Source organism: Ooceraea biroi, chromosome 12 (genome assembly GCF_003672135.1).
Source record: "Ooceraea biroi isolate clonal line C1 chromosome 12, Obir_v5.4, whole genome shotgun sequence".
NCBI lineage: Eukaryota > Metazoa > Arthropoda > Insecta > Hymenoptera > Formicidae > Ooceraea > Ooceraea biroi.
This window is the reverse complement of record NC_039517.1, coordinates 8,763,816-8,783,929: the sequence shown is the minus strand read 5'-3', so window position 1 is coordinate 8,783,929 and position 20,114 is coordinate 8,763,816. Positions and strand designations below refer to the sequence as shown.

The 20,114-nt window shown below is 36.0% G+C and overlaps 5 protein-coding genes, 1 long non-coding RNA gene and 1 pseudogene across 7 annotated transcripts; 1 reads left to right on the top strand and 6 right to left on the bottom strand.

The window, feature by feature from the left end:
- Nucleotides 1–812: 812 nt before the first annotated feature.
- Nucleotides 813–3,704, bottom strand: LOC105282255 (odorant receptor 4). The gene is made up of 4 exons (XM_011344113.2): nucleotides 1,927–3,704; nucleotides 1,754–1,853; nucleotides 1,442–1,552; nucleotides 813–995 (listed from the first exon to the last, which is right to left on the bottom strand). The coding sequence occupies exons 1-4, from the start codon at nucleotides 2,739–2,741 to the stop codon at nucleotides 813–815; spliced, it is 1,209 nt and encodes a 402-aa protein (XP_011342415.2). The 5' UTR covers nucleotides 2,742–3,704.
- LOC105282256 (odorant receptor 82a) lies at nucleotides 3,495–5,728 on the bottom strand. Of its 2 annotated transcripts, XM_020032612.2 has the most exons (5): nucleotides 4,531–5,726; nucleotides 4,251–4,350; nucleotides 4,056–4,166; nucleotides 3,733–3,888; nucleotides 3,495–3,660 (listed from the first exon to the last, which is right to left on the bottom strand). In XM_020032612.2, exons 1-5 carry the CDS (start codon nucleotides 5,340–5,342, stop codon nucleotides 3,607–3,609), a joined length of 1,233 nt encoding a protein of 410 aa, XP_019888171.1. In that variant the 5' UTR covers nucleotides 5,343–5,726; the 3' UTR covers nucleotides 3,495–3,606. The 2 variants fall into 2 exon arrangements, with proteins under 2 accessions (XP_019888171.1, XP_019888172.1); XM_020032613.2 differs by lacking the exon at nucleotides 3,495–3,660 and having other exon boundaries at nucleotides 3,804–3,888; nucleotides 3,973–4,166; nucleotides 4,531–5,728.
- On the top strand, nucleotides 5,085–14,624 carry LOC109611159. The gene is made up of 2 exons (XR_003407336.1): nucleotides 5,085–5,172; nucleotides 13,510–14,624. It is a non-coding gene; the product is annotated as an uncharacterized LOC109611159 (long non-coding RNA).
- Nucleotides 5,817–8,311, bottom strand: LOC105282252 (odorant receptor 82a). The gene is made up of 5 exons (XM_011344108.3): nucleotides 7,215–8,311; nucleotides 6,655–6,754; nucleotides 6,469–6,579; nucleotides 6,133–6,288; nucleotides 5,817–5,927 (listed from the first exon to the last, which is right to left on the bottom strand). Exons 1-5 carry the CDS (start codon nucleotides 8,018–8,020, stop codon nucleotides 5,874–5,876), a joined length of 1,227 nt encoding a protein of 408 aa, XP_011342410.1. The 5' UTR covers nucleotides 8,021–8,311; the 3' UTR covers nucleotides 5,817–5,873.
- On the bottom strand, nucleotides 8,854–11,461 carry LOC105282257 (odorant receptor 82a). The gene is made up of 5 exons (XM_026974405.1): nucleotides 10,641–11,461; nucleotides 10,337–10,436; nucleotides 10,061–10,171; nucleotides 9,705–9,860; nucleotides 8,854–9,482 (listed from the first exon to the last, which is right to left on the bottom strand). Exons 1-5 carry the CDS (start codon nucleotides 11,429–11,431, stop codon nucleotides 9,432–9,434), a joined length of 1,209 nt encoding a protein of 402 aa, XP_026830206.1. The 5' UTR covers nucleotides 11,432–11,461; the 3' UTR covers nucleotides 8,854–9,431.
- A 245-nt stretch (nucleotides 14,625–14,869) lies between the features above and the next one.
- LOC105282251 lies at nucleotides 14,870–17,676 on the bottom strand (annotated as a pseudogene).
- A 38-nt stretch (nucleotides 17,677–17,714) lies between these two features.
- On the bottom strand, nucleotides 17,715–19,848 carry LOC105282250 (odorant receptor 4). The gene is made up of 5 exons (XM_011344107.3): nucleotides 18,930–19,848; nucleotides 18,564–18,663; nucleotides 18,358–18,468; nucleotides 18,059–18,214; nucleotides 17,715–17,831 (listed from the first exon to the last, which is right to left on the bottom strand). Exons 1-5 carry the CDS (start codon nucleotides 19,736–19,738, stop codon nucleotides 17,775–17,777), a joined length of 1,233 nt encoding a protein of 410 aa, XP_011342409.1. The 5' UTR covers nucleotides 19,739–19,848; the 3' UTR covers nucleotides 17,715–17,774.
- Nucleotides 19,849–20,114: the final 266 nt, after the last annotated feature.

Genomic DNA, 20,114 nt, shown 5'->3' with positions numbered 1-20,114 from the left:
AAGGGTGAAACTTTCTTCCAATCGATACATTAGCGAAACTTGTTACACCAAAATAAGCTATATTGGTTGCATGAACAGATATACTCCATTTTCAGACTCACATTTGTCGTTCCTCAAATCGCATCGCTCATCAGCCGATGTGGTCCACACGTTAAGAGGAACGTTAAGAGAAACCGTACACCATTAAATAAACTGGTACTGTAGTCCTCATCGGTCAGTTTTTCATTCTTCATCCCGCCACATATGCTGCATAACATCGTATTTTTCAAGTGCAAAGTGAATGTGATAGAAGTTTCGCTCCCACATTTTTAGATATCATGTGATGATGCAGACTGTGATTGTGTCACATCTGTATAACGTTTTAGGAGATTATACTTCTAATTTTCTAATATTTCTGAAACAACGAATCATAATTTTAAGATAACATAAATCTTTTGTTATATTTAATTAAGTTATGCTTATATTTTAATTTCATTTCTTAATGTTTTGTTTTCAGGAATTTTTCCATTGATCAAATAAGTAATAATCAATCTGTTATATGTTATTTTATTATTAATGACACATATCTGTTAAGAGAAAAATATATATCTATAATAGACATTTTCTATTAGAAACTATAACAATAAGATGTAAAACTTTTAGGTAACCGTCCGAAGTAAATTGAAATACACTATCGATGTTCTTAGTACCTGAAAATGATATGGGGTTTAAAGAAACATGAAAGTGAGAACATAATAATGGCTAAAAGGTATCTTTTGATATCAAATGTAATTTTCCAAAAAATAGGAATAAGTTATAGATGTTAATACCAATTAATAGCAAATATCTCTAGAACTCACGGTGCTAAAAGTACTGAGGGAGAAATCAACAAACTTGCCAGCTGTAAGTTTAGGTGGATATTGAGACATCGTAATGATCATTACGAGATGGAGAGCTTTATGGCCAGGTAAATCGTACCAATTTATTCCATACACAGCTGAAGCTATTTTACTGTACTAATACACATATGCATATAATACACATATAATACACAATACATTAACACAAATATTGCGTATTATAAAATATAATATTAGCATTCATTATACTGTTTAAAATTATATTTTTATTCTTTATAATATTAAATCGTGCATAAGTTCTTGTCGATAGGTCAATGAAAAGGCCTCAAATGATTTCTTTCGTCGTGGTATTCGCATGTTATCGGAAAGATGGGAAAAAGTCATAGAAAACGATGGAAAATACTTTGATTGATTTATGCTGTATCGATTGTTTCATTTCAATAAAGAAAACTTGCAAAATCGGAGAAAATTGCAAAAACTTATATAATGACCTAATTGTAAAAATACTGAAATTGCAGCATACTTTTGCTATACATTTATAAACAATATACGATTATTAAAGATAATGAAAATTAATGTTAAAAATATTATCAAAATGATACCTCTTCCACGAGGAGTTCGCCGATATAACAGAATATTAGAAAGTTGAACGATAGAGATATGAACAAAATGAAATACGTAGCGATACCTAAAACGTCGCTGTTTTCCCATTCCTGAGAAAGAAGACAAACGTTATTACGCATTAACGGCCATATATCTCTACAATTTATTAATGAAAAAGAAACAATACTTTTTATATTACTCCAATAATTGCAATGTTAAACGAGGAGCTCTGTGTACCTCGAGAAGCACACCAGAAACTCGTCTAATTCTAAGCAAAATTATCGCGCATTATCGTAAATTATCCTTCTTACTGTCATGATGTAGTACTCGAGCAAACATATGATAAATGTTGCGGCCACCAGTTCCATTAAGCACATTTCGCGTAATACTTCTTCCACGTCGACCGCGAATCTAGAAACGCGCTAGTTGTCTAACCCGAAGTCTAGAAATGTCCTCGTTCGAAGTATCCTGACATTCTTCTTACCTCAGCACGCGTACGTGATATCTCGCTATCACGCCCAAACGTTCTTCTACGCTGGTGCCCTTGTCACGCTCCCCCTCGACCAAGTCGCCCAGCATCGTCATCAGTATTTGCACCTGTCCGCACACGTGCATCACGAAGATCGCTGCCAAGCTGCAAGCAGCCGTCGTGATGTTATACTGGATCACAGCGGACACGCAATGCACAGAAAAGACAATATCATAAGCAGGACTTGCTTGTGAGTCGAAGTACACGTCGTAACCCTGATAAATCAGTGGCTTATTCGTGAAGGTATTGTTCAACCCTTTCTTGGTAGAGAATGGCAAGATTATGTGATATGACAGTCCGCCAGTGTAAAGGAAGATCACGCTCAGCGTGGTAAGCCTCCGTCCCACCAGTGCGTTGTCCAGCATCATCTTGCGGTGATCCTGATGTCGCACGATCCGCCAGTCATCCTCCATTTGGTTAACGCATCTGCCGATCATCTCGCCGCGCGTACCGAGGAAATAGTACTTGACTGCGGAAGTCAGGCAGAACAACACCGGACCGAGTAGCTTGGCTTTCGTGCTGATGTTGTTCTTGCTGAAGAGAACGTACGGGCTGGAAGGCACGAGCACGAAGAACAAAACAGCGAAGCACACGAAGATCATCGTTACCGAGAACAGCTTCTCTACCCGCGACGAGCGCGCGTAGATCAGATGCCAGATGCCAATCGGCTTCAGGATCCACCGAGACAATTGTGTGGCGTAGCGTATGTCACGCTGGTGGTGCACATTGTACACCTGAATCTTGTTCGCAAGTTGGCATTGATCGTACATGCTATCGTCCACAAGGTGCAACACGGACTGAAACGCGCGGATGACGGTGTCCCCGCGCTCGCGACGTGACGCAAGCGCGGGGAATAATGATTCCGGGTTGCGTGCATGTGTGCTACGATGTCTGCCGTGTATAAAGAAGTCATTGTAGCAAACGGCAGTCGTGTACGAGGGGTTCGTCCCTCTTGCGTGCAGAACTTCAATGACAGATGGAAGTGGATGTGAAGTTCATGGAGTTTTAACATAGTTGAGCAGGTTTATACGTAGCCTTCCGAAGTGCGTAACGCAACGAAGGTATTGCGATCAGGTGATGACTGCCCGGAATGTAACTGTGCATTTTAATATTTCATTGCATTTGATTAATTTCAATCCTGTTAATTATCCTGTGCGATTGTCCAATGAGCTTTTATCTATTTCAAACTTATGTTTATGTAAACGAAAATTTGTAATATGTTAGTAGCAAATATGCCAGCATATACACACACGCGCGCACGCGCAACATATATGATATAGTTTTCATCAAATTTATGCACAATCTGTAAAAAATATATAATAATGAAACTGTAATATTTATGGAACGTAATAATGAATGTAATACTTATAGAACGAATATAAATTATTTTATACTGTATCATTTCGCGAAATTCAGTTAAATATGTCTAATTATGGATGCTTTCGGGATCTGTAAATAAGATTAGTATTGTATTCTTGCATGGTCTTATGAAATTGTTTAATGTAAACGTAAATTGTACGAATCGCTATAAAACTGTTTTTTATTCTACAAATCATGCATCATATATAATAATTTCCAGAAAATTCCAACATCTCTTATATATCGTTATTTTTTACTGTGGGGTTGCATTATTATTTACATAATGAATGTTCGAAATAAATTTAAATATGCCAATGCAGATTTAATTACCTGAAATAATTATAAATTATATAACGATTAAAAAAATATATTCTTCAACAGAATGAATGTTTGCATACTCACACCTCCAAATGTGACGAACGACAGCTGAACAAATTTTCCAGCAGTAATTTTAAGAGCTACATTTGATCGTAAAATTATCATAGTGAGCCCAAGTGCTGTATTTCCGGGTAAGAGATACCAGTTTGTCATATACGCAGATCTACCAATTTGCCCGCCCTAATAAGAAGTCGTTTTATGTTGTAATTTTTCAATATAAAAAATATGAAAACAATCACAACATTATATTATAACAAATCTCACACGAATCAGTTTTATATGGCCCGATGCCTGTTCTTTATTACGACGTGAAATTTCTTATTTTCACTTTCATTTTTAAGTGTTACCTGTTCGGACAAGATCTCTCCGATGTAACAAAATATGAAAATATTGAAAGTAATCGAAGTTAATAACATACAATATGACACAATATTTTGCTTGTTGTCATGAACCCAATCCTAAAATACAAATACATACATGCAAGCGAGGGATGTATAACGTGATGTATAATATCATACATTTATTTCATACGATTCTCATACCATAATGCAATAATATCCCAATAAACATATGTGCATCGTACATCCGACTAATTCGACGAGGCATATCATGTTTGTGATATTTTCTATACGGGAGGTAAAGCTGCAAATGTAGCACACCATGAATTCAATAATTTCTGCTTTGATTACATGCAATAACATTTTAAAACCATTCTTTTAATTACTACGCTGGAATTGAAAATATAATTATGCCAGAAATATTAAAAAATATTAAATCACACGACAAAACTTGTTAGTCTTGCTGCCAGAAATGACGACTTACTTCAACACTCTCAGATGATGCTCCACGATGATGGCGAACTTTCGTCTCACGGAAATATTTCGCTCGTTTCCGTCTATGAGATTGTCCAGCCACGACATCAGGATTCTGAGTTGGCCACACGCGTGCATCACGAAGACCGCCGCCAGACCGCACACGGCGACAGTCACAGAATTGAAGAGGAAAGTCGAGACGCACTGCAGAAGAAACACGAATTCGTATGCCGGACTGTAGTGCGCGTCCAGAATTCTACTGTAGAAAGGATAAGGTAACCCGCGGACCAGCACGCTGCTGTTCTCCGTGTAGATCACGTCCTTGGAGAGGCCTCGAATGGTATTGAACGTTAACACACCGCTATGCATGAACACCGCACAGAATCCGACGATGAACCGACCGATCCTGGCGTTTTTCAGCATCACCTGGCGCTCCTCGCTTCGTCTGACGATCCGCCAGTCTGCCTTCATGTGCTCCACGCAGCTACGTATATCGTCGATGTGCAGCAGTAGGCAGGAGTAGTTGATCATTGCCATGAACCAGAAGGTGAGCGGACCGAAGCTTCGCAGCTTCACGTCGAGGGTCTCCTGGGACTCGATGAAGATGCTCAGTCCACTCGGTACCATAGTGCCGAACATGAGGCAGTAGCACGTAAGTATCAAGAATTCGGAGCGGATCTTTTTGATGATCGACGCGCCGGGGGGTTGCGGCCACAGGTTTATCGTTTTGAGTATCCAGCGGATTATCTGGATACTATACTCATTATCGGCTAAATATGTGGGAGAAACATTGACGGGATTGTCTACGGTGTTGTCCCCCATGATTTTCTTAGAAAGGTAGCCAGCTTACTGAGCTATCCCTTCGATGTTGCACGCAATGTAATGTCAGCGCGTGCGCGGTCATTGAGCGGCATGCAATGCGAAAGCTAGTTCTTACAGTGTATTATTGCAACAAAGTGCGGCTATCGCAGCAACAGGTAAAAGCAGCGCATAATCGATACTTCAGTAGTGCTAAAGCTTCATCCGCCGAGGACTGCTTTGAACATTACATTTTAAATTGCATCTAGGATTTATCAAGGCAGTGAGATAAAGTATACTGTAAAAGAAAGTCGTACGCTTCACGATTAAAATATCATCAAAAGGGCGGGTAAAACTTAGATTTTAAGTATTTGTGTACACCAGAGGGTACAGAAAAATATTTTCACATTAACATACTGTTATTTAGTTATTTAATTAATCATTATATATATATATATATATATATATATATATATATATTACTGCTTATACTTTATCTAATCTGCATAAAATTTAATATGTTATTTAATATGAAATATAGAAAATTATAAGTATTTATGTAACAAGGGTACGAAATATGTTTAAATACGCTACCGCAGATTTAATTACCTGCAACAGTTATTTATTATGTTTTCATTATCAATATATAATTATATTTATATAGTTTATCTTAAAATAATTAATTTCCATTGAATCACCATTGAAAAGTATATATAAATTACATATTTAATATATGAAATAATTGAAGTGCAAGTGATAAATAAATAAATCTGTAAAGTGATAAGTATATACTTTTGTGTAAAAATATACTTACGTCACCAAAAGTCGAGAGAGAAAGTTCAATCATTTTTCCAGCAGTAATTTTGACCACGACGTTAGATTTTAAAATTATCAATACAAAGCCGACGGCATTATTTCTGCGTAATAGATACCAGTTTGTCATATAGGCGGTGTCACCGATTTGGCCGCACTGTTATAGGCCGTTTTATATACCTGTTATGATTAAATCGGACAATGCGTTCGCGGCAATATCGCATTTCAATAAAATTTGCACGTTGCATGAAATTAATTGTTGCTAAATAATAGTTCTTTTGCTTAGCATAAAAAGTAAAATTTCTAGTATTTCCAGCATGGCCGTTGCTATTGTTACCTGCTCTGAAAGAATCTCTCCGATGTAACAAAATATAAAGATATTGAAAGTAACTGAGATTAATATTATAACATATGACACTATGCTTTCTTTATCGCCTTGGGTCCAGTCCTAAAAAAATTGCCAATTCGTACAGGAAGTAGATCATGAACAAAGAATCGTATAAATTTCTCTGAACCTGCGTACCATTATGCAATAATAGCCTAAAAGACACATATGCAGTGTACACCCCATTACTTCTACGAGACAAATTATATTCGTAATTTTGTCTATGTAAGACACGAAGCTGGAAATGTATTCAGAAAAGATGTATTAAATTAAAATTATGCAGACAAGTAGAGAACTTAATAAACGTAATACGATATTCTTTAGTTAATATTAACAACAGCTAACATTAATTATTCGCAGAAGAGGTTCCAGATAGGATTCGATAAAATATTGTGTTATTGCAAAATAAATGATAAACATACTAACAATCGCGTTTATTAGATTCTATTTTCTATATAATTTTTATTAATATATATATATATAATTTATTAATAAAATAGAATCTTTAAGTAGTACAACGTATATATATATATATATATATATATGTAATTCAGAACAAATTTCTATAGGAAATGTAGAATGCAACACATTATTAAGTGATATTTAATTTACCAAACCGAAGACAAGACATGAAATAAATATGGTTCGATCATTCGTTGTACATGAAATCTACAATTAAATTTGTTCGAGATTCTTACCTGAGCACCCGCAAGTGGTGTTCAACGATAACAGCGTACTTTCCTTGCGTAGAATTTTCCCACTTCTCGCTCGTCTCGTCGACGAAGTTTTCCAGCAAGGATATCAGAATTTTTATCTGGCCACAGGCGTGCATCACAAAAACAGCAATCAAACTGACCGTGCTCACAGCCACGGAATTCACGACGAACGTGGACAGGAATTGCATGATGAACACTATCTCGTACGTCGGGCTAGTCGTGGTGTCCAGGATCTTGTCATAGAACGCGAAAGGCAATGAGTGCATCGACGCATTGTCACCGAGAACGGACTCGTTCATCGTCATCGCCTGGAAGATGCTGTACGAGAATACTCCGCTGTGCATGAATAACGCAGCGAATAACGCGATGAAGCGACCGATCTTGGCGTTCCTCAGCATCATCTCGCGATCTTCGTGTTTCGTCACGGCCCGCCAATCCGCGTCGACATGCTCGAGGCACCGACGTATGTCACCGACGTGCGACAGCAACGAGCAATACTTGAGACTCGCCAGCACCCAGTTGCTGAGCGGACCGAAGTCGCGCACTTTCGTCTCCACGTCCTTGTTCTGGTCCAGGAAGATGGCCAGCGCGCAGGGTACCAGGGTGCCGGCGATCAGAAAGACGCACACTATCAGCAACACCGCTGACAGGATCCTCTCCTTAATCGATGAGACCGGCCAGACGCTTATTGGCCTCAACAGCCAACGAATTGGCTGTATGCTGTATTCTGTGTCGTCCGCGTAGCTGAAGTACGGAGTGATCAGATGATCCTGCGGCGGACTCTTCATGTTTACCTCGCAAGTGCACGGACGCGATTGAGCGCAGATGTGGCCACACGAAACGCATGCATCGAGTAATAGTCACTGAATAACGCGTGCGCGGTTTGCTAACTATAATTTTGTACAGTACACACACAACTGTTGGATAATCGATATTTGCAACAATAGCGAATTGAAACGGTGAACCTGTAGCGGGATGGACTAGTAGCCTGCTCGAGTCACGCGATTCGTCCACTTTTTTGTGGTTGCAGTAAGGCATCTTTGTTCTGTCATACCTGTTCCTGTAGTTTCTGAATGTAATAAAAATCTTTTGCATAATTTTTGGTGCTCTCTATCAGTCCGATATTGTTCTTTTATTTTTCCGAGTATTTTATTATTCGGATATTCAGTTATTTGCATTTAGTTATGCAAAACATTACCCCCGATTGTATTGATTGGTTCCAGACGAAAAAGGGTGAAACTTTTTTCCAATCGATACATCGATTGGACGAAACTTGTTACACCAAAACAAGCTGCATTGGGTGCGTGAAAAGATATACTTTATTTTCGGACTCGCGTTTGCGATGAGTAATCAAATTGAGGTGCATCTAATAATATAATTACAATATCGTTGATATTGTATTAAATGTTTGCTCTATCTAAAAAATACTCCAATTGTCTGTTCTATACGTTTTACACTTTCTAAGTTATCGTTCATAACATGTTCAAGTATATTACGGAAGACTTAATTATCTGAAATAAAAATATTTCTCTTCCTATTCTCTTTCTCTCGCAGTATGGATCAATTATTTCGAAGTTTGAAACTTCAGTGATAAAAGAAATGATCAGACCACTATAAAATCTGATTTCTTAATTTATTTATTACTCATATTTCTGTGAGCGTCTAAGACTCTAAAGATCTAAAAGATATCAAAGGAAGCGAAAATTCGATTCTTTGCTTCATTAAAATTGTAACTAAAGTTTTACAATCATGGAGTTTTCACCGAGTTTATCTCAAAAATTAATTTTGCTACTTTATCATGATAGAGCTGGTTTATTATGGTTTATAAGGAATCGACCAAATAAGGAAAATAAGGAACCATCGATTCAACTGCAGACTGTAATCAATATACTTTTTCAGTTCTACGTTTCTCGGCACGCGTTTGATTGAAGCTCGGCATGATAGGTTCGCGAAAGTGTACAGTGTATTGCCACCGCGTAAGAGGGATACGATACGAGTAAAGTTTGAGACGCCTGTATCAACCTTCTAAAAAGTTTGATTAATAGTCTAATTGTAGCTTCCCCCAAAAAACGCTACACACATCCGATCGATAATCGTTTATCGCGATAAGCTTCATGAAGATATATTTTATCATTTGTTCTGTATAAAATATATCGTACATATTTCTTAATTTATTATATTTTATATAGTTTTATATAGTTATATAGTCCTTCGCAAGAGATTTAAATATACTGTGGAAGTTTTAATTACCTAAAACAGTAAAGCGTTTTCTTTACATATATACATAATAATAACTTATATACATAACAGATAACAAAAACAATTTTTGCAAGATTAATTATATTAAAAAACTTAAGATTTTATTAAATCAATTTAAATTATATGTTTTGGTAAATAATAGTGAATAAGTTAGTGAATAGTGAATGGTCCATTTGCTATAAGATGATTATAATTCATTTACATGTTACTTACATCGCCAAAAGTTGTCATAGACAATTGAAATAATTTTCCCGCGGTGAGTTTGATTACGTTATTCGATTGTGCAATAATCAAAACGAGATTCAATGCAGTTTTATGATGTAATTTATACCAATTAGTCATATATGCTATTTCTCCGACACGTTTACACTAATATAAATAAATATACAAATATCTTTTAATTCTCAATAAACAATGAAATTTCGATAAATTAACTTAAATAAATCTTAACGGTTTTAATAAAATTGTAATAATTAACATTTTTGTGAGTTAAGTAATTCACAAAAATGTTAGTTAAGCAGTCGGAGAATCACGAAAATGTTATATTGAAAGATTATTTGAAACATTACCTGTTCTGTGAGAGTCTCTCCAATATAACAAAATATAAAACTGTTGAAAGCCAGCGATACATATACAATAAAGTCAGATATTAATTTCGCTTTGTTAAGCGCGTTCAAATCCTGTAAAATTAAAATTAATGTAAACTTGCTTCTCCTATCTAAAACCAGAGTTGATCTATCTTTTCCGATAGTTTTCCGATAATTGCAATTAAACAGTAAACACTCGATTCTTTATGAAAATTTTTGCAAATGTATATTATCCGTTCTCTTATGTCTCTAGCATACCAGAATAATGTAATATCCAACTAAGCACATAGCTATCGTGGATCCTACCAACTCCACCAGAGCAATTTTATGTATAATACTCTCCACACGTGATATAAAACTGAAAAACACATACGTAAAAGGTGTAATCCGTAGATGGTGTTTTCTTTACAGAAAGAATACTCGCAAATAAATCAAGCATAATTTCACGTACATGCAAACGATAATTCTTTTTTAAGAATTTAAACAAGAATTAATTTATCATTACAGTATAACGTAATCATTTGTATGCTCTGTCTGAAATGTGTACTTTTCATTAAAATACCTCAATACTCTTAAGTGATGGCTCACGATACTGGCCAATCTTCGTTCCGCTATATAGTTTTCCTTCTCCTGATCCTCAACAAGTTTATTCAACTGCGAGTATAACAAATTCAACTGACCGCAAGCGTGCATTGCGAAGACGGCAGTCAGACTGCAAGCACCAACGGTAGCGGAACTCACTATTAATGTCGATGTAAATTGCATGACAATCGCGATTTCGTTCACGGGACTGAGTCTAGTATCAATGATCTTGCTGTAACTCGGACATGTCATCGGATGCGTCAAAAAGGTCTCATTGCCAATGGTAACAGTGATAGTTTTTATCGACTTGACTATACTGAACAGCAATGTGCCGCCATGCATGATCAGACCGCAGACGATCGCGAGGAAGCGACCGAATTTGGCGTATTGCAGCATCACTTCACGGTCCTCGGTCTTTCGCATGGTCTTCCAATCCGTCTCCATGTGCAATATGCAATTGCGGATGTCGTCACTGCAGTTGAGCAGCGTCCAGTAATTCACCCAGCCTATCAGCCTGTGAAGCAGTGGACCAATGACATGCAATCTCGTCTGGATGTCCTTCACCTCGAACAACACGTGTAACAGACATGGTACCGTAATGATCGCCACGATGATCCAGGAAATGACAATCTGCAGTGGCAAGAAGATCGTCCATGTCGTTCTCGATACAATGCACGGCCAAGCACCGATCGGCTTTAGGAACCATCGATTCAGCTGGAGACTGTAATCATTGTCAAGTTTGCCGCTTGCCACGTGCTTTGGATTTGTCATGGTGGCTTCGCCGAGGCAGCCAGTGCACTGTCGCGGTGAACAATGCTTGGACAAGGGTGGTAATATTCAGACGAGCGCCTGCGCCAACTTCAGTGAAGTTTGACGAACGAAAGCATTGATACATGCTTTAGTGAAAGGAACACCTGCATATACGATCAATAATCGTTCGTGACGGGTGTTTTGTCCTGTCAGTTTAATTATGGATCACGTTCTAAGAACGTACTTCTGCTAGAAAGTACTTCTGCTAGAGTAAATGCGAATTTTATAAAGTATTGTACTTTCAATGCTTTCGATTGAAAAAAACAGTAAGTAGATTCAAACTTCATTGGATTTAATCGGTGTAAAATGTACGTATAATCATTAATTATATAATATTTATGAAATACTTGGGAAATACGTTACTATTTTCTATGTAAATATGTTTTTCTATGACGCCTTAACTTATTTTTAATTGCCAACAAACCTAATGAATTGTATTTTATGTAGTCATTGTTCGCAAAAGATTTAAATATGCCATGGAAGTTTTAATCATCTAAAACAGTGAAGTTCTTGTTTCTATTGATAATATGATATCATTATGATGATATGACAAAAGTTTCGATTACAATACACAAATTCAATAATTTGACAATTGCACAAAGTATTATAAAACACGGTCGGTCTCGCTGTGCGTACACTTGGCGCGAGACACTATCGTGTTTCTTGATAGAATTTATGAAACATTTAATAAAACAATTAAGAAATGAGAGATATGTGTTATACTTACATCGCCGAAAGTTGCAATCAATAAATAAACTAAATTTCCCTGCAGTCATCTTAATTGTGTAATTCGATCGCATAATTATCAGAATAAAGCAAAGAGCTGTTTTATGTGGTAGTTAATACCAGTCAGTCATATATACCATGTTCTCAATATTTTTGCTCTAATATATAAATTTTATTATAATACGAAGTTTAAAAGACGAGGGTTTTTGTATCATCATACAAAAATTTTGTTTAAACGCGAGCACATTTAAAAATTAGATATGAATACAGTAATTAAATTATTGTATTTAATTAAATAAAATAACTTCTAATATTCTTATATTTATAGCAAGATAGATAACTGCAATCTAAATCACATCAATTTTGAAACACAATTTTGAAAAAGGTTGTGTTAGTCTAATGATATATTAATGTATCTAAATATTACATAAATATAATATGTTTATAATACATATATATATATATATATATATATATATAAAATAATATATTACCTGCTCTGCCAATATTTCGCCAACGTAGCAAAAAATGAATATGTTAAAATGATGCGTATAAAATAATATATGATATAGTAGTTTTGCTGCATCAAACGTACTCAAATTCTGTAAAATTTTAATAATATCAATACGGAAAAATAGAACTCTCGAAATTAGCTTTTTAACAACAACTTAGTTAAATAATTCTATTCGAAATTGTATATTAGAAAACAAAATTTTAGTGACGTAATATTTTTGCATAATTACATAATATCCAAGAAAAGACATGTTTAATGTGCAACTCATCATTATCACGAGATAAACCTTATGCATCATATTCTCATTACGTGTTATAAAAACTGTAAAATACATAAACGATTTCAATACTTTTATATATAACATTCGTAAATATAATGTTTGTAAAAGATTCGTCGGACATATAAATATAAGTTACGTATCTCATTCTGTACGTGTTTCAGACGTGAATCTAATGTTAACATCATAGTATTATCGTAAAATATTTAAGTACAGCATGTAAGTTTTAATTAACCTGAAAGAAAGAAAAGTTCTCATTCTTATTGGTAATGTAGACTTTTAAAAATGGCGAGAATTATATAATAACATATTGTTGTAGCAGAGATATATATGTTACTTACGTCGCCAAAAGTTTCGATGCATAATTGAAAAAGTGTATCTCGTCGCACGTATGCATCGCGAAAATAGTGGCGAGGTTACAAATGACTATAGTGGCAGAATTTATTATAAATCTCGGGATAATTGCTTAACATAATCTGCTTTATAGGACTGAATTTCACGTTGATAAATTTATATATGCAGAATACTTCGATGCATAAAACTTTCGTTGCCGACAAGAGTGACATCCGGGCGAGAGTCTACGCCAACCAATGAAGTTTTATGAATAGCTACATTGACGCATTTTTTTCCTGTGAGGGATATCTGAGTACGAACAATAATCGTTCGTAACTGGTCCTGTTAATTTGATTACGAGTTACGTTCTAAGACATATGTGAAAATACTTCTGCATACTGAAGAAATTACGAAGTTCATAAGGTATTGAGCTTTTAATGAATTGCTTTTAGAAAAATTCCGATTGTTTAGTAAAACTTCCGATTTAAACTTACAAAAATTTATTGTTGTTGAAAATTTATTATTATAATTAATTGTTGAAGTCTCCTATCTGTATAATCATTACTTGTATTTACCAAATACCAATATTAATAAATATAAATTATACTTGGAACACACTTCACTACTCTTTATGTAAAATATGTTTTTCATGATGTTTTCTTGACTTACTACATTTCTAATTGTCTATATTTCTACTTGATTGTGTTTTACGTAGTCATTGTTCGCAAAATATTCAAATATGTCACGGAAGTTTTAATTACCTAAAACAGTGAAATTGTCGTTTCTATTGATAATATGATACATCATAGCAAAATTCTGATTACAGTACAGTATAATTGAGAATTATATAATTATAGATTTTATTCAATATTTAATAAAACAGTTAAGGAGTGAGAAACATATATTACTTATATGGCCAAAAGTTGCAATAGATAAGTGAATTAACTTCCCTGCAGTTATTTTAATTACGTTACTCGATCAAATGATTATCAAGATAAGACAAAGCGCTGTTTTATGTGGTAGTTGATACCAGTTAGTCATATATACTATTTCCCCGAAATTTTTGTACTAAATGAATAAATGCAGACAGTTTTAAATATTTCTTATTATTAAAAAATTTAAATGTTTTTAATATGTAAAAAAAAGAAAATAAAATATTAAAGAATTTAAATGAGAATACAGTAATTACATTAAAATATTTAACTGATTTAATAGTGTAAATGTAGTAATTTACTATCTTTATATTTAAGACAAGATAATTACATTATACAAAACAAAATAATTTTTAAATATTGCAAAACTTATGTTGACTTCGAAATGTGTTACCTGGTCTGTCAAAATCTCGCCGATGTAACAAAAGATGAATATATTGAAGGACACTAAATATATATAACGTAATATATGACACTATTTTTCTGTATCAAATGCTCCCCAATTCTAGAAAATTTTAATAGTCTGTATATAAAGTATAAAATTTTTTTAAATTGTTTTTTAAATGTCAATGTTATGTGAATTTTTATATTTACTTTTAATAAAATTATTCAATTTTAATAAAAACAGAGTCTTGATGACGTAATTTTCTCCAGCATACCATTATCACATAGTATCCAAGTAGGCACATATTTAGCGTAGAACCCGCCAAATCACGAAACAAACTTTATGTATAATGCTCTCCATACATGTTACAAGACTACAACACACATAAGTGATGTCAATGCTGTAATTTGGATATGAGCGCAGATACCATTACTAACAGAATATCCGCAAACTATTTGTAGTATCTACAATATATTTACGTACGTTACCTTCTTTATACAGACGACAATAGATCTTATTCATTATAAAATGGGAGTACATTTCTGCAAAGTATATCAGCAAAGCAAACTCATACCCGAAGTTCAATCAAAGCTAAATAGAAAAATCAAATACCTCAATACCCTCAAATGATGCTCCACGATGATAGCCAATTTTTGATCGACGGAACGATCACCCTTCTCGTATTCTTCGATCAGATCATTTAGCCATGCATACAGCACGTTCAACTGGCCGCAGGCATGCATCGCGAAGACAGCCGCGAGGCTGCAAACGCTCACTATCGCGGAACTCACTGCGAATGCCGACACGAACTGTATGACCAGCATGATCTCGTTCATTGGACTGAATCGCGTGTCGATGATCCTGCTGTACGCCGGACACGTCATGGGATGTGTGGTGAATGTTTGGTTGCCGACGGTAATCTTTACGGTTTTAATCGCTCGCGTCGTGCCAAAGAGCAGCTGACCACCCTACATAATTATCGCGCCGATGCCGGCGATGAAACGACCGAACTTAGCGTACTGCAGCATCACCTCGCGGTCCTGGACTCGTCGCACGAGCCTCCAGTCCGCCTGCATGTGCTGTATGCAATCTCGAATGTCTTTGCTGCGTTTTAGTAACGTCTAGTAACTTATGGAGCCGATAATCCTGTGAAGCAGTGGCCCGAGAGCGCTTAGCTTCATCTTGAAGCTGTTATCCTCCAGTAGGACGTACAATATGCATGGTACAGTGACGATCGCTATTGTGGTCGAGCATGCAGCCACCTGTATGAATGCGATGGTTTTTTCTATCGCGCTGTCTTTTAACGGCCAAGCGCCGATCGGCTTCAGGCACCATCGGTTTATTTGCAGGCTGTAATCGTTGACGTTTTCATAAGCGATGTCGACTGGCTTGCATTTCACCTGTGTCATACTCGCTTCACAGAGACGTCTATTGTACTGCTACGATAGACAGTGTTCTGGCAAGGATCGTGTTCGAATAAGCGCCTGCGCCAACTTTTAACAAGTCCAATACACGCTTACGTTCACAATTTTTTCCGATGAGAACACTGCATGCATGTTGAGGATCGATAATCGCTCCTAGAAGCAGCTTCGTCCTGTCTTTTTTGCGAGAACCCGTGTTCCATGAATATGGAAACACATTTGTGAATGCGAGTGCAAATTTCATAGAATTTTGTGCTTTGATAATTTTACTTGAGAAAAAGGGATTATTCAAGCAGATACGTCATTCTACTCAATATTATTATAATAGTGCAAATTATATGGTTCTTATGTGAGATACGTAACAATGGTTTCGTTGCGTGTCTTTCGGCAAGTGATCAATACTCAGAGTAATTGACATTGTTCGCAGACATGCGAGTTATCTTATGAAGTAAAGGATTGCGATAAAAATATTCAGCAAGGTACTAATTTCCTTTAAGTTTAAGTTTAAGGTATGTTAGATTATCTTATCGCTTTGTATTTGATTTACAGTCTGGTCAACAAGAAAGTGACCGCCATAATCTGGAAACAATAACAATTTAGATTAAATTTTTTTTTATTGAAGTACACATTATTAGCTATTGCGCAATTACCTAATATTTCGTCCAATTACCTCCATTACTGATTATAGCTGCACACCTTCTTTCCATGCTTTCGACGAGGTTTTCTGCATATTCATTTGGCAAAGATCGCCATATCTTCTTAATTTGAAATGACAGCTGCTTCACCGTGTACACTGGCTTTCCTTTGAGCTTCATTTTCATGTACGACCACACATTTTCAATTGAATTAACATCTGGGGACATTGCCGGCCATTCCATCGTAGTGACGTTATTTTGTTGTTTCCACGCACTGCACAGTTTGCTGCGATGTTTAGGGTCATTGTCTTCTTGCAGCATCCAACTTGTTCTGTCAAAACCAAAAAACTTTTCAGCAGACTTCAGCAAGTATTTCTGGTAGATAGTGCGGTCTAGTAGAACAAGTTGGGTGCTGCAAGAAGACAATGACCCTAAACATCGCAGCAAACTGTGCAGTGCGTGGAAACAACAAAATAACGTCACTACGATGGAATGGCCGGCAATGTCCCCAGATGTTAATCCAATTGAAAATGTGTGGTCGTACATGAAAATGAAGCTCAAAGGAAAGCCAGTGTACACGGTGAAGCAGCTGTCATTTCAAATTAAGAAGATATGGCGATCTTTGCCAAATGAATATGCAGAAAACCTCGTCGAAAGCATGGAAAGAAGGTGTGCAGCTATAATCAGTAATGGAGGTAATTGGACGAAATATTAGGTAATTGCGCAATAGCTAATAATGTGTACTTCAATAAAAAAAAAATTTAATCTAAATTGTTATTGTTTCCAGATTATGGCGGTCACTTTCTTGTTGAACAGACTGTAGACGTGTAAATTGCTGTATTCTTCAGAAGAAGTAATTAGAAAATATTTCTATGATCTCATAAAAGAATGAATAATTCTTTCAGATAAGTATAGCTTTGATAAGATAATTTTTTAGATAATGCAATTATTTAAAAAGATGTACAGTAAATATAATTATTTGTCCTATTTATTAAATATTTCTCCTATTTTAACAATATCGTACTTGTTATGTAATATATTGCTATATAAATATTATGCAAGGTTCCTACTTTAACATAGGTCATGTAGAAGTCATCGTTCTTATTAAATTCAAATATATTACGGAAGTCTTAATTACCTGAAACAATAAGGTCTTCCTTCCTAGTTACGACATAATTAATCAAATCTCAAAAATTTTAATATTAAACATTCAAATATATAAGGCTTACATAAAAACGTTAAACACAGAGATACAGATAAATATTTCGTAACTATCTATATTATATATACGTACATGTAAAATGTATTAAATTTTTATTAATACAGTTTTATTATAAATTTGTGCCATTTGTGTGTTTTACTTACATCACCAAAAGTTGCAATAGATAATTGAAATAATTTTCCAGCGGTTATCTTGATAACGTTGCTCGATCTCGCTATTATCAAAAGGAGACCACGAGCAGTTTTGTGGGGTAGTTTATACCAATCAGTCATATATGCCTTTTCTCCCACAGTTTTGCACTAACAACGAACATGGACATTCTACACTTTCTTATAATTTAAAATTTAAAATTGATAAAATTGATTGATGAGGAATAAACATTTTATATATAAGACACAAAATTCTTATATATGCGAAAGTTATATAATTGTAAGTTTATTACCTGTTCTGTCAGAATCTCGCCGATATAGCAAAATATAAAAATATTGAAAGCCATAGATACATATACAAAAAAATATGACGTCATTCTTCCTGCATCAAAATTGCTCCAATTCTGAAAATCAGTAAATTATAGTTAATATTTCATAAGTAGAAAAATCACAAAATGCTGCTTTTCTGTCTATTCATCTTTTCAAATTTTTAACATACCGTAATAGTATAATATGCAAGCAAACACATATTCAAGGTACATCCCACTAATTCCACAAGACAGATATGTTGCATGAGACTCTCCATACGCGATATAAAACTGAAACGCACGTATGTGGATACAACGCATTTTGTTTTGCAAAGGAAGTATTTAAATTTGAATCTCACAAACATAAATCTATACGTTTTCCATATAGATTCCATATTCAGAATAAACTTTATTTTCAGAAAAGAAAACTGCAATAAACTCTTACTGACGATTGTCAACAAAAACATCTAGCCAACGATTGAAACTAAATAAAACCGCATTTAATAGGACAAACACAGAGTTGCAAAATCGAGGTTTAATGTTTAATCATAAAATACCTCAGTACTCTCAAGTGATGCTCCACGATAACAGCCAACTTCTGATCGGCAAACTCGTTCCCCTTGTCTTCATCCGCGACGAGCTCGTTCAACCACGAGAACAGCATGCTCAGCTGACCATAAGCGTGCATCGCGAAGACCGCGGCGAGGCTGCACGCGCCAACCGTGATGGAGTTCACCACGAAACATGACAGTATCTGCACGACCAGCATGATCTCGTTTGCCGGGCTGAACCTCGTGTCGACAAACTTGCTGTAGATCGGACAGGTCATCGGATGTACTAACACAGTCTCGTTACCGACGACTACGGGCATCGATGTCATCGCCTTGACTACTTGGAAGAGTAACGTGCCGCTCTGCATGAACACCGCGCAGAAAGCGGCAACAAAGCGGCCAATTCGGGCGTACCGCAGCATCACCCACTGATCGTCTGCTCGTTGAACCAGCCGCCAATCGTTCTCCATATGTCGCACACATTCGCGGATGTCGTTGCTGCGCGTGAGGAGCAGCCAGTAATTGATGGTGCCCATAATCCAGTGGCTCAACGGGCCCATCGCGTTCAGTTTCATCTGGATATCGTTCTCCTCCAGCGACATGTACAGAAAGCACGGCACCATGACGACTACAATCAGCAAGTAGCAAGCAAGAACGTGCGCTTGCAGGGAGATTTTCTCGACCGTCGACGGAGCCGCACGAGGCCAAGCGGCGATCGGTATCAGGAACCAACGGGTCAGCTGGAGACTATAATCGTTATTGCTCCTGCATGAATTGGACTTGTTACGCTTTGTCATATGCTCGAAGCACGTCATGATCACTTCGCGGAGGCGCGCGATGCACTGATAGACGATTCACCCTCCGGGTTGCAAGTTTATTCGAACGGGCGCCTGCGCGAATCTTTAAAGCGGTTTGGTGAACGAACAGGGTGATGTATTTCATGAGTGAGACACGTGTATGTCTTCTGATCGATAATCACAGAAACATAGACATTGACGAGCTTGCATGGAGAACGTATAACACATTAACAATGTTGCAAGTATTCTTGATAATTTGAATTGTATAATTGCGTGTAGATATGTAGATTGCGATATACAGGTATGCTGATTCGAGAAAAACTTACATTATTAATATCTTGTACTTACAAAAATCAGAATAAATATTTTATGAATGTTACACGTGATGATCTAT

What these genes read in the sequence shown, in the direction of transcription:
- LOC105282255 (XM_011344113.2), bottom strand. Translation starts at nt 2,741, where the DNA reads ATGTACGATCAATGCCAACTTGCGAACAAGATTCAGGTGTACAATGTG. An exon ending in TATCACGTACGCGTGCTGAG is followed by an intron (nt 1,854 to 1,926) that starts GTAAGAAGAATG and finishes GCGCGTTTCTAG; the next exon opens with ATTCGCGGTCGACGTGGAAG. An exon ending in GCGAACTCCTCGTGGAAGAG is followed by an intron (nt 996 to 1,441) that starts GTATCATTTTGA and finishes TATGTGTATTAG; the next exon opens with TACAGTAAAATAGCTTCAGC.
- LOC105282256 (XM_020032612.2), bottom strand. Translation starts at nt 5,342, where the DNA reads ATGGGGGACAACACCGTAGACAATCCCGTCAATGTTTCTCCCACATAT. An exon ending in CATCATCTGAGAGTGTTGAA is followed by an intron (nt 4,351 to 4,530) that starts GTAAGTCGTCAT and finishes CTACATTTGCAG; the next exon opens with CTTTACCTCCCGTATAGAAA. An exon ending in TGGGATATTATTGCATTATG is followed by an intron (nt 4,167 to 4,250) that starts GTATGAGAATCG and finishes TTTGTATTTTAG; the next exon opens with GATTGGGTTCATGACAACAA.
- LOC105282252 (XM_011344108.3), bottom strand. Translation starts at nt 8,020, where the DNA reads ATGAAGAGTCCGCCGCAGGATCATCTGATCACTCCGTACTTCAGCTAC. An exon ending in CACCACTTGCGGGTGCTCAG is followed by an intron (nt 6,755 to 7,214) that starts GTAAGAATCTCG and finishes ATACATTTCCAG; the next exon opens with CTTCGTGTCTTACATAGACA. An exon ending in TAGGCTATTATTGCATAATG is followed by an intron (nt 6,580 to 6,654) that starts GTACGCAGGTTC and finishes CAATTTTTTTAG; the next exon opens with GACTGGACCCAAGGCGATAA.
- LOC105282257 (XM_026974405.1), bottom strand. Translation starts at nt 11,431, where the DNA reads ATGACAAATCCAAAGCACGTGGCAAGCGGCAAACTTGACAATGATTAC. An exon ending in CATCACTTAAGAGTATTGAG is followed by an intron (nt 10,437 to 10,640) that starts GTATTTTAATGA and finishes TGTGTTTTTCAG; the next exon opens with TTTTATATCACGTGTGGAGA. An exon ending in GAGAGACTCTCACAGAACAG is followed by an intron (nt 9,861 to 10,060) that starts GTAATGTTTCAA and finishes TATTTATATTAG; the next exon opens with TGTAAACGTGTCGGAGAAAT.
- LOC105282250 (XM_011344107.3), bottom strand. Translation starts at nt 19,738, where the DNA reads ATGACGTGCTTCGAGCATATGACAAAGCGTAACAAGTCCAATTCATGC. An exon ending in CATCACTTGAGAGTACTGAG is followed by an intron (nt 18,664 to 18,929) that starts GTATTTTATGAT and finishes CGTGCGTTTCAG; the next exon opens with TTTTATATCGCGTATGGAGA. An exon ending in TTGCATATTATACTATTACG is followed by an intron (nt 18,469 to 18,563) that starts GTATGTTAAAAA and finishes ACTGATTTTCAG; the next exon opens with AATTGGAGCAATTTTGATGC.